At 46.7% G+C, this 12,621-nt stretch overlaps 1 protein-coding gene across 6 annotated transcripts in view; it reads left to right on the top strand.

Moving 5' to 3' along the window:
• LOC106565592 (disco-interacting protein 2 homolog B-A) overlaps positions 1-12,621 on the top strand; it is a 74,592-nt gene that overhangs the window by 42,993 nt on the left and 18,978 nt on the right. For 2 of the 6 annotated variants that reach the window (XM_014132883.2, XM_014132881.2), the window contains exons 4-14: positions 2,469-2,657; positions 2,757-3,137; positions 3,237-3,389; positions 3,717-3,728; positions 5,714-5,833; positions 6,054-6,251; positions 7,145-7,236; positions 8,091-8,201; positions 8,296-8,419; positions 8,698-8,807; positions 8,885-8,987. In XM_014132883.2, the coding sequence (XP_013988358.1) occupies positions 2,469-2,657; positions 2,757-3,137; positions 3,237-3,389; positions 3,717-3,728; positions 5,714-5,833; positions 6,054-6,251; positions 7,145-7,236; positions 8,091-8,201; positions 8,296-8,419; positions 8,698-8,807; positions 8,885-8,987 (1,593 nt within the window). The remainder of the gene's footprint in view (positions 1-2,468; positions 2,658-2,756; positions 3,138-3,236; positions 3,390-3,716; positions 3,729-5,713; positions 5,834-6,053; positions 6,252-7,144; positions 7,237-8,090; positions 8,202-8,295; positions 8,420-8,697; positions 8,808-8,884; positions 8,988-12,621) is intronic. The other 4 variants (XM_014132884.2, XM_014132882.2, XM_014132886.2 and 1 more) reach the window with 3 other exon arrangements.

Below are 12,621 nucleotides of genomic sequence, written 5' to 3'. Positions count from 1 at the left end.
CGTTTTTTAAATCAACACTTTAGGTCGCCTTGGGAAGTCCAGTCATTCTCATTATTCTTTTTCATTTCAGTCAATATAAGCATTAATATAGTCAATTTATGGTCCAATCTGGTTTGAAGCAGAATCTTGTAATCCTGTAATGGTCGCAAATATACCAATGAAAGGGCAATGCTGCTTTGTAGGTGCGTGTTGGATTGTGAGTGCTGGCTGAGGTCGTGTGTGTGTGTGTGTGTGTGTGTGTGTGTGTGTGTGTGTGTGTGTGTGTGTGTGTGTGTGTGTGTCCTGTTGGGTTGTGGAGAAAGAGAAGTCCCTACAGTGTGTAGCAGCATCCCCTCTAAAGGGGAGCCCAAGAGGCCAGATCCCTCACATTGTGATTGGGGAGTGATGTCATGGCTTGGCAATGTGCTGGGCTGTGGAGAGAGCAGGGGGAATACTAAACAGGAAGGAGGAACTCGGCACCATATAATTATTTTGTAGATTCTATAGAGTACAGGGAAGGAGTGTTAGAATGGATCGTTAGATGGTTGAGAAGACATGAAAGAACAAAGGATTGTAGAGAAGTGTATAAGAGTCTTTCTGTCCTCTCTCTCCTTCTGTTACTAGAGGTACATGCAGTGTACATTTGTCCTCCCTCTAGGCAGCTTCATACTCTATCATTTCTCTCTCCTTCCATTTCTCTCTCCTCCCATCCCTGTTTGGACAGCCTCTGCATCAGACTGGTCTCGCCTCTCACGTGAGACACACATGCACGTACACACACGCACACTAGCTCCCATACCTCATTGTGGAGTGGAGTTTTGGGGGATGAAGAACGGAAGGACCACCACTGTGTGGGATCTGTTTGAGCTAATAGGACGGCTGACCAGAGAGAACAGCAAAAATGATTCAAGTTCCATTTGATGTGTGAAGGAATCTCAGGGGATCTTGCTGGAAGTCCGACTGGATTCAGGGCAAGGATTGGGAAAGAGGGAAAGGAAATGAGAGCTGGTAGCCAGGTGGAAATAAATAGGATGCAGGGATAATGGAGAAGGACTTTGAAGAGGTTGACGTTTGAGGGCAAACACTGTTCTATTACAGGATAACGGAGGAATATCACAGAGAAATTGAGCAGGACTGAGAGGGAATAAGAGGGAATAAGAGGGAATAAGAGGGGGATAGAGAGGAGGGATAGAGTGAGGGGTCAGGGAAGAGCAGCGATGGGTGGGTCACACTCCAGCAGTCCTTATAAAGAACCTGCTGACACCTCAGTCTCCTTGAGAGAGGGAGAGAGGGAGAAGGGGAGAACGACAGAGAGAGATAGAGGAGGGGGTAGAGCTACAGAGAAAGGAATACTGGGAGGGTGTGAGCAAGAGGACTGAGAGATTGAGAATTAGCTATCAGCGATATGATGATGTTTAGATCCACATAGTCTGGCGCACATGTGTATGTAGCCTATATGCGCTTACATGGGTGTGTGTAGGGTATGTTTGTGTTGCTAGGCTGAGGTGCTGCAAGTGTGTATTTGTGTATGTAGCCTATATGCGCTTACATGGGTGTGTGTAGGGTATGTTTGTGTTGCTAGGCTGAGGTGCTGCAAGTGTGTATTTGTGTGGGCTCTGATCGCGTCTGGCTGCCTGTGCTGTTCATTGTTGGTTGTCGTGTAGGGCCGGAGAGGTAGAGGACAGACACCTAACAACTTTAACATTTTAACACCCGGCAACCTCTGCTATCGCCATGGAGATGCCTCTCAGACGTGTGTGACGGTTATTCTCTCATGTTTCTATGGCGATGAATGATCACGCATGCAGCGTATAGGAAGAATGGAAACAGAATAACTTTCTATTTTTAGTAGAATCAAATGTTATCTTATGACATTCTATAGTGTTGGTTATGCAATGTGTTGTGTTTTGATGGTTTATGTAGATTTTCTTACATTTCCTCACGACACAATCAGAATATGTATCAGAAAGTGCTGATGTGTCTTCTGGTCATCTTCTGGTTGTGTGTGTGTGTGTGTGTGTGTGTGTGTGTGTGTGTGTGTGTGTGTGTGTGTGTGTGTGTGTGTGTGTGTGTGTGTGTGTGTGTGTGTGTGTATATATATAAGCATGGGTGAGCATGATGATAGCCCCTCTCTCTCCAGCAAACAGACTGTGGTTTCCTGTTACAGCAGGACCTAACTGCCATCTCTCCTATTCTGATGGTTGAAAGTCAAACCTCCATTCAGCTTTAACTGTGTTGACGGAACAGTGATTGTCTTTATGCATCAGTATCTATGTAATAATTATTATTATTTTAAATATCTCCGTGACTGGCAGATTCACTTAGATTTCAGACATACTTTTCTAGAAAAACTCATGTTTACCTTGGATGTTCTCATCTTCCTCTCCATCCTTATTCCCTAACCTTTGCAATCATCCAAATTCAAAATTGTAATTTCTTCCGCTTTCCCTCACTCCCTCTCTCTCTTTCTCTCTCTCTCGTTGTCCCAGATATCCACACAGAGGCGGTGCAGGCTGCGTTGGCCAAACACAAGGAGGAGAAGATGGCACTACCCATGCCCACCAAACGCCGCTCCACCTACGTTCAGTCGCCCATCAACAACTGCACCCCACCAGGTAGCGTAGGACTGACTCCTTCAAATCAGCCTGACTGCTTCTATTTCCTCAGGAACAGCCTACGTAAGCTTCATTGTTAGTACTGTAGAGTTTAATCCTAATGTCACACGCTCTCTCTTTCTAATTCTCTCCATCTCTCTTACTTCCTTTCTCCTATCTCAGACTCGTCTTCAAGTTCAGAGGATGAGGGTGCTGTGTTGAGACAGTCGTCAGTGGGTGCTGGTTTGGGGGCTCCTGCCCCTTCCTCTCTGCTGCAGCCCCCCAGTCTGCAGAGCCCTGACTCCTGGATCAACCGCTCTGTCCAGGGCTCCTCCACATCCTCTTCCGCTTCTTCCGCCTCCTCCACCCTGTCCCATGGAGAGAGCAAGCCCCAGCCCCAGCCTCAACCATCCCAGCCCCAGACCCAAGCACAGCCCCAGTACAAGCCCCAGTACAAGCCCCAGTACCAGCCCCAGTACCAGCCCCAGTACCAGCCACAACTACAACCACAGTCACAGCCACAGCATCCAGCCATAGCTGACATGCTGGCTCAAGCACGCATCGGTAAGATGTCCTTATGACCACAACACTTTAGAACGCCTTGGCATGTAACCCTATATAAGATAAACCGAGCAGATATAATTACACCTGTCTTTCTTCCAGGCCTTTCAGAGAACAGCGGACCCCCCCCAGACGTGTTGGCGGCAGCCCCCCAGGCCAGGGGCTCTTCTCAGGTGGACCGGCCCAACAACCCTCCTGTGGTCCGGGGGATGAGCCGCGGACAGAGTCGCTCCAGCATGATGGAGACAGCCGACGGTAAGAACAGTGTGTGTGTGTGTGTGTGTGTGTGTGTGTGTGTGTGTGTGTGTGTGTGTGTGTGTGTGTGTGTGTGTGTGTGTGTAAGAGTACGGAAGTCTGTGCGCGGGTGTGTATATGTGAGATTATGACTGCATGAGTGTGTGTCCTCGCCAAATCTTCATACACTTTTGCATTTCCATTAAAAATAACTTTTTTTAAAGTAATAGTGTTTTTCTTGCATAACATGTTGATTTCCGCCTGGACCATATCATTAACCAAACCATGTTGTTTTGTTTTCTTCTGGTCTTTTTCCACCCTGTCACATGTTATTTTGACTGGCAATAGGTAACAGAAGAGGTAACACATTCCCTATGAGAAAGCCATGGACTACTGGTGTTTTTTATATATATATATATATATATATATACTGCTCAAAAAAATAAAGGGAACACTTAAACAACACATCCTAGATCTGAATGAAAGAAATAATGTTATCAAATACTTTTTTCTTTACATAGTTGAATGTGCTGACAACATAATCACACAAAAATAATCAATGGAAATCCAATTTATCAACCCATGGAGGTCTGGAATTGGAGTCACACTCAAAATGAAAGTGGAAAAACACACTACAGGCTGATCCAACTTTGATGTAATGTCCTTAAAACAAGTCAAAATGAGGCTCAGTAGTGTGTGTGGCCTCCACGTGCCTGTATGACCTCCCTACAACGCCTGGGCATGCTCCTGATGAGGTGGCGGAATCTCCTCCCAGACCTGGACTAAAGCATCCGCCAACTCCTGGACAGTCTGTGGTGCAACGTGGCGTTGGTGGATGGAGCGAGACATGATGTCCCAGATGTGCTCAATTGGATTCAGGTCTGGGGAACGGGCGGGCCAGTCCATAGCATCAATGCCTTCCTCTTGCAGGAACTGCTGACACACTCCAGCCACATGAGGTCTAGCATTGTCTTGCATTAGGAAGAACCCAGGGCCAACCGCACCAGCATATGGTCTCACAAGGGGTCTGAGGATCTCATCTCGGTACCTAATGGCAGTCAGGCTACCTCTGGCGAGCACATGGAGGGCTGTGCGGCCCCCCAAAGAAATGCCACCCCACACCATGACTGACCCACCGCCAAACCGGTCATGCTGGAGGATGTTGCAGGCAGCAGAACGTTCTCCACGGCGTCTCCAGACTCTGTCACGTCTGTCACGTGCTCAGTGTGAACCTGCTTTCATCTGTGAAGAGCACAGGGTGCCAGTGGCGAATTTGCCAACTTTGGTGTTCTCTGGCAAATGCCAAACGTCCTGCACGGTGTTTGGCTGTAAGCACAACCCCCACCTGTGGACGTCGGGCCCTCATACCACCATCATGGAGTCTGTTTCTGACCGTTTGAGCAGACACATGCACATTTGTGGCCTGCTGGAGATCATTTTGCAGGGCTCTGGCAGTGCTCCTCCTGCTCCTCCTTGCACAAAGGCGGAGGTAGCGGTCCTGCTGCTGGGTTGTTGCCCTCCTATGCCCTCCTCTACATCTCCTGATGTACTGGCCTGTCTCCTGGTAGCGCCTCCATGCTCTGGACACTACGCTGACAGACACAGCAAACCTTCTTGCCACAGCTCGCATTGATGTGCCATCCTGGATGAGCTGCACTACCTGAGCCACTTGTGTGGGTTGTAGACTCCGTCTCATGCTACCACTAGAGTGAAAGCACCGCCAGCATTCAAAAGTGACCAAAACATCAGCCAGGAAGCATAGGAACTGAGAAGTGGTCTGTGGTCACCACCTGCACAACCACTCCTTTATTGGGGGTGTCTTGCTAATTGCCTATAATTTCCACCTGTTGTCTATTCCATTTGCACAACAGCATGTGAAATTTATTGTCAATCAGTGTTGCTTCCTAAGTGGACAGTTTGATTTCACAGAAGTGTGATTGACTTGGAGTTACATTGTGTTATTTAAGTGTTCCCTTTATTTTTTTGAGCAGTGTATATACGTCTGTGTACTGTTTGTGCCTTGTTCGTATCCTCTGCGCCGTATGATTAGGGAGAGTAGTATTTCTGTGAAATCACAGAACCATCCTCTGAAACCGAATGAATCCTCATGTGTTTTCCTATTATGCAACCAATGATTATTTTTCCCTTTTACCTCACTCCAACCCTCCCAGTCCTGGTGTAGAGTTAGCCCTTTGCCTGCTGGTTTTCATACTAGCAGGCTGCAAGTCGAGAAATAAGCTAGCGAAATAAGGAAAGCCAGAGATGTGTGTGAAGTCAATCAAGACTTCCCTTCGTATATTGGGGCAGGGTGAGTGTGTGTGACAGTGTTTGCCCCCTTCCCCCAGGTGTCCCGGTGAACAGCAGGGTGTCCACTAAGATCCAGCAGCTGCTCAATACCTTGAAGAGGCCCAAGAGGCCCCCCCTCAGTGAGTTCTTCGTGGATGACCAGGAGGAGATCGTAGAGGGTGAGCCACCATTCATTCTTCAGTCAGTGGATCTCTCTTAGCACAAACAGATTTGAAACCAGGCTGTCTTGCCAACTCCCAAGACAGCACAAACAGATCTGAGACCAGACTATATCTCTGTAAATTTCACCTACAATGTTTTCATTTCCACCCCTCTGTACCAACCTCAAAGGTGCTACCTGGTTCATTCTGCCCCCCCTCCCTCCCTCCCTCCCTCCAGTGCCCCAGCCGGACCCCAACACACCACGACCAGAGGGCCGTCAGATCATCCCAGTGAAGGGGGAGCCCCTGGGGGTGGTCAGTAACTGGCCTCCAGCCCTCCAGGCTGCCCTGGCTCGATGGGGGGCCACACAGGGCAAGAGCCCCGCCCTCACCGCCCTGGACATCACTGGCAAATCCCTGTACACACTGACCTACGGTATGTAACAGTCTCAAACCCCTAATCACACAGACCTATGGAACGTCACAATCTCAAACCCCTAATCTCACTGGCCTACGGTATTTCACAATCTCAAACCCCTAACCACACTGGCCTACGGTATTTCACAATCTCAAACCCCTAACCACACTGGCCTACGGTATTTCACAATCTCAAACCCCTAACCACACTGGCCTACGGTATTTCACAATCTCAAACCCCTAACCACACTGACCTACGGTATTTCACAATCTCAAACCCCTAACCACACTGACCTACGGTATTTCACAATCTCAAACCCCTAACCACACTGGCCTACGGTATTTCACAATCTCAAACCCCTAACCACACTGACCTACGGTATTTCACAATCTCAAACCCCTAACCACACTGGCCTACAGTATTTCACAATCTCAAACCCCTAACCACACTGACCTACGGTATTTCACAATCTCAAACCCCTAACCACACTGGCCTACAGTATTTCACAATCTCAAACCCCTAACCACACAGACCTACGGAACGTCACAGTCTCAAACCCCTAACCACACTGGCCCACGGTGAGAGACTAGAGCCATACAGAGATGTTATACTGCTACTACAACCTGACTTACATAACCCCATCTAATCCATGGTTATACGATTGCCTACAGTTAGAGAACATATGATTTTTAACATCTATAACTCCACTTAGTGATGGACAAGGCCCTAGATACTTTATTTATTACATCTTCTTAGGTTATTGTTGGTGCTATACTGTAGTCATGATGTGGATAGAGTAATCTTGGTAATGGAGGGTTATGAGAGGTGGAGTATGAGATTGATTGACAGATCGTGACACTGTTATTTACGATGCATGCCCTTCCTACCTCCTCCCCTTCTCCCGCCATCAGGGAAGCTGTGGAGCCGCAGTGTGAAGCTGGCCTACACCCTCCTCAACAAACTGGGACCCAAGAACGAGCAGGTCCTCAAGCCTGCGGACAGGGTGAGACACATTGACTCACACTATTTCTACTTCTCTCGTAATGATATAGCGCCATACATTTTTTTTAAATTTGTTTCTAATTATTAAGGATCCCCATTAGCTGCTGTCAAGGCAGAAACGACTCTTCCTGGGGTCCAAACAAGATTAAGGCAATTACATCACAAAAACAATACAAATAAAACAGTACATCATACAGCACATTATTACACCACTACTCTACGACAAAATGTACAATTCCCCAATACAACAATATTACAACATTACACAGCAACATCTCACAGCAAGAACTGGCAAATCTGGTGCAGTCCATGAGGAAGAGATGCACTGCAGTACTTAATGCAGCTAGTGGCCACACCAGATACTGACTGTTACTTTTGATTTTGACACCCCCTTTGTTCAGGGACACATTATTCCATTTCTGTTAGTCACATGTCTGTGGAACTTGTTCAGTTTATGTCTCAGTTGTTGAATCTTGTTATGTTCATACAAATATTTACACATGTTAAGTTTGCTGAAATTAAACGCATTTGACAGTGAGAGGACGTTTCTTTTTTTGCTGAGTGTGTGTATATATATATATATATATATATATATATATATATATATATACACTTCAGAGCACACACACACACACACACACACACACACACACACACACACACACACACACAGGGCACATTTATAAAAGAGACCTAGGTCTCAATATGTCTTCCCTGTAAAATAAATAAATGATTCAGACCTATCCCTCAGCTTTTTACCGAAACGGGCGGGGAGAACACTTTGTTATTGTTTTTACTGCTGATTTCTGCATTAAGGTCCATACATCAACCACATTTTTTTTTTTTTCCCTGTAGGTGGCTCTAGTGTACCCAAACAGTGACCCTGGGATGTTCTGGGTGGCCTTCTATGGCTGCCTGCTGGCTGAGGTCATCCCTGTCCCTATAGAGGTACCTTTGTCTCGCAAGGTAAGGACATGTCATTGGAACTTTTTCAAGCCCACATTGACATGCTGTTATATCTGCTTTTTGATTGACTCCATGTCCATTGTTGTTCCACCAGGATGCAGGCAGTAGTCAGGTGGGCTTCCTGCTTGGCAGTTGTGGTGTAACTCTGGCTCTGACCAGTGAGATCTGTCTGAAGGGACTCCCCAAGACGCCCACCGGAGAGATACTACAGTTCAAAGGTCAGGAGCTGCCTCTCTTACTGGCCATATTACAGAGCATCAATGTATTTCAGTCACTGGTCACCGACTGAGTAGACTGACTGATCTACAAATAGTAATGAGTAGTTCTTTAGGAAGCCAGGTGATTTGTAGTCATCCAGTCGACGACTGCAATCTGGTTGATCTCAAACACAACCATTGTCTCTAGAGATCAAAATGTGATACTTTTTGTCTTTCGCTATGAGTCTCTTTTTAATGATTGTGATTGGCTGATGTATGTTATTAACTGTCTTTCATAGGCTGGCCTCAGCTAAAGTGGGTGGTGACAGACTCCAAGTACCTCACCAAACCTGGCAAGGACTGGCAGCCCCACATCCCTACAGCTAACACTGACCCTGCATACATAGAGGTGAGGTGTGTGTGTGCACGTGCACATGTGTGTACTTCGCATACAATCCTAATGGATTGTGTTTTCTCTCCCCCTAGTACAAGGCAAGTAAAGAGGGCACAGTGATGGGTGTGGCTGTGTCTAAGGTGGCCATGTTGACCCATTGCCAAGCACTGACCCAGGCCTGCAACTACTGTGAGGGTGAGTAACTATCACTATATGAGAGAGGCATACTCTCTCGCAAGAGTAAGTCTATGGCATCTTTATGAGGATTTTTTATTCATTTTTTATTTCAACTTTATTTAACCAGGTAGGTTAGTTGAGAACAAGTTGTCATTTGCAACTGCGACCTGGCCAAGATAAAGCAAAGCAGTTCGACACATACAACAACACAGAGTTACACATGGAATAAACAAACATACAATCAATAATACAGTAGAAAAAAGTATATATACAGCATGTGCAAATGAGGTAGGATAAGGGAGGTAAGGCAATAAATAGGCCACAGTGGCGAAGGAATTACAATATAGTAATTAAACACTGGAATGGTAGAATGTGCAGAAGATGAATGTGCAAGTAGAGATACTGGGGTGCAAAGGAGCAAGAAAAATGAAAAAATACAGTATGGGGAGGAGGTAGTTGAATGGGCTATTTACAGATGGCCTATGTAAAGGTGCAGTGATCTGTGGGCTGCTCTGACAGCTGGTACTTAAAGCTAGTGAGGGAGATAAGAGTCTCCAACTTCAGTGATTTTTGCAGTTCGTTCCAGTCATTGGCAGCAGAGAACTGGAAGGAGAGGCGGCCAAAGGAAAAAATGGCTTTGGGGGTGACCAGTGAGAGATACCTGCTGGAGCGGGTGCTACGGGTGGGTGCTGCTATGGTGACTAGTGAGCTGAGATAAGGCGGGGCTTTACCTAGCAGAGACTTGTAGATGACCTGGAGCCAGTGGGTTTGGCGACGAGTATGAAGCGAGGGCCAGCCAACGAGAGCGTACAGGTCGCAGTGGTGGGTAGTATATGGGGCTTTGGTGACAAAACGGATGGCACTGTGATAGACTGCATCCAATTTGTTGAGTAAAGTGTTGGAGGCTATTTTGTAAATGACATCGCCGAAGTCGAGGATCAGTAGGATGGTCAGTTTTACGAGGGTATGTTTGGCAGCATGAGTGAAAGATGCTTTGTTGTGAAATAGGAAGCCGATTTTAGATTTCATTTTGGATTGGAGATGCTTAATGTGAGTCTGGAAGGAGAGTTTACAGTCTAACCAGACACCTAGGTATTTGTAGTTGTCCACATATTCTAAGTCAGGACCGTCCAGAGTAGTGATGCTGGACGGGCGGGCAGGTGCGGTCAGCGATCGGTTGAAGAGCATGCATTTTGTTTTACTTGCATTTAAGAGCAGTTGGAGGCCACAGAAGGAGAGTTGTATGGTATTGAAGCTCGTCTGGAGGTTTGTTAACACAGTGTCCAAAGAAGGGCCAGAGGTATACAGAATGGTGTTGTTTGCATAGAGGTGGATCAGAGAATCACCAGCAGCAAGAGCAACATCATTGATGTATACAGAGAAGAGAGTCAGCCCGAGAATTGAACCCTGTGGCACCCCCATAGAGACTGCCAGAGGTCCGGACAACAGGCCCTCCGATTTGACACACTGAACTCTATCAGAGAAGTAGTTGGTGAACCAGGCGAGGCAATCATTTGAGAAACCAAGGCTGTTGAGTCTGCCGATAAGAATGTGGTGATTGACAGAGTCGAAAGCCTTGGCCAGGTCGATGAATACGGCTGCACAGTAATGTCTCTTATCGATGGCGGTTATGATATCGTTTAGGACCTTGAGCGTGGCCTAGGTGCACCCATGACCAGCTCTGAAACCAGATTGCATAGTGGAGAAGGTACGGTGGGATTCGAAATGGTCGGTAATCTGTTTGTAAACTTGGCTTTCGAAGACCTTAGAAAGGCAGGGTAGGATAGATATAGGTCTGTAGCAGTTTGGGTCTAGAGTGTCTCCCCCTTTGAAGAGGGGGATGACCGCGGCAGCTTTCCAATCTTTGGGAATCTCAGACGATACAAAAGAGAGGTTGAACAGGCTAGTAATAGGGGTTGCAACAATTTCGGCAGATAATTTTAGAAAGAGAGGGTCCAGATTGTCTAGCCCGGCTGATTTGTAGGGTCCAGATTTTGCAGTTCTTTCAGAACATCAGCTATCTGGATTTGGGTGAAGGAGAAATGGGGAGGCTTGGGCGAGTTGCTGTGGGGGGTGGAGGGCTGTTGATAGAGGTAGGCGTAGTCAGGTGGAAAGCATGGCCAGCCGTAGAAAAATGCTTATTGAAATTCTCAATTGTAGTGGATTTATCGGTGGTGACAGTGTTTCCTAGCCTCAGTGCAGTGGGCAACTGGAAGGAGGTGCTCTTATTCTCCATGGACTTTACAGTGTCCCAGAACTTTTTTGAGTTTGTGCTACAGGATGCACATTTCTGCTTGAAAAAGCTAGCCTTAGCTTTCCTAACTGCCTGTGTATATTTGTTCCTAACTTCCCTGAAAAGGTGCATATCACGGGGGCTATTTGATGCTAATGCAGAACGCCACAGGATGTTTTTTTGCTGGTCAAGGGCAGTCAGGTCTGGAGAGAACCGAGGGCTATATTTGTTCCTGGTTCTACATTTTTTTGAATGGGGCATGCTTATTTAAGATGGTGAGGAAAACACTTTTTTTTAAAGAATAACCAGGCATCCTCTACTGACGGGATGAGGTCAATATCCTTCCAGGATACCCGGGCCAGGTCGATTAGAAAGGCCTGCTCGCTGAAGTATTTTAGGGAGAGTTTGACAGTGATGTGTGGTGGTCGTTTGACCGCAGACCTATTACGGATGCAGGCAATGAAGCAGTGATCGCTGAGATCTTGGTTGAAAACAGCAAAGGTGTATTTGGAGGGCAAGTTGGTTTGGATGATATCTATGAGGGTGCCCGTGTTTACGTATTAGGTGTTGTACCTGGTGGGTTCATTGATCATTGGTGTGAGAGTGAGGGCATCAAGCTTAGATTGCAGGATGGCTGAGGTGTTAAGCATGTCCCAGTTTAGGTCACCTAGCAGCACAAGCTTTGAAGATAGATGGGGGGCAATCAATTCACATATGGTGTCCAGGGCACAGCTGGGGGCAGGGGGTGGTCAATAGCAAGCGGCAGCGGTGAGAGACTTGTTTCTGAAAGGTGGATTTTTAAAAATAGAAGCTTGAATTGTTTGGGTTCCAGACCTGGATAGTAAGACAGAACTCTGCAGGCTATCTCTGCAGTAGATTGCAACACCGCCCCCTTTGGCAGTTCTATCTTGTCGGAAAATGTTATAGTTAGGGATGTAAATTTCAGGGTTTTTGGTGGTCTTCCTAAGCCAGGATTCAGATACTGCTAGGACATCCGTGTTGGCAGAGTGTGCTAAAGCAGTGAATAAAACAAACTTAGGGAGGAGGCTTCTAATGTTAACATGCATGAAACCAAGGCTTTTACGGTTACAGAAGTCAACAAATGAGAGCACCAGGGGAGTAGGAGTGGAGCTAGGCACTGCAGGGCCTGGATTAACCTCTACATCACCAGAGGAACAGAGGAGGACTAGGATAAGTGTACGGCTAAAGGCTATCAGAACTGGTCATCTAGTACGTTCAGAACAGAGAGTGAAAGGAGCAGGTTTCTGGGCGCGATAGAATAGATTCAAGGCATAATGTACAGACAAAGGTATGGTAGGATGTGAGTACATTGGAGGTAAACCTAGGCGTTGAGTAATGATGAGAGAGATATTGTCTCTAGAGACGTTTAAACCAGGTGATGTCACCGCATATGTGGGA

Source organism: Salmo salar, chromosome ssa12, assembly GCF_905237065.1.
Source record: "Salmo salar chromosome ssa12, Ssal_v3.1, whole genome shotgun sequence".
In the NCBI taxonomy this organism is placed as follows: Eukaryota; Metazoa; Chordata; class Actinopteri; order Salmoniformes; family Salmonidae; genus Salmo; species Salmo salar.
Note: the sequence above shows the minus strand (reverse complement) of the source record. Positions and strands in the feature narration are given on the sequence as shown.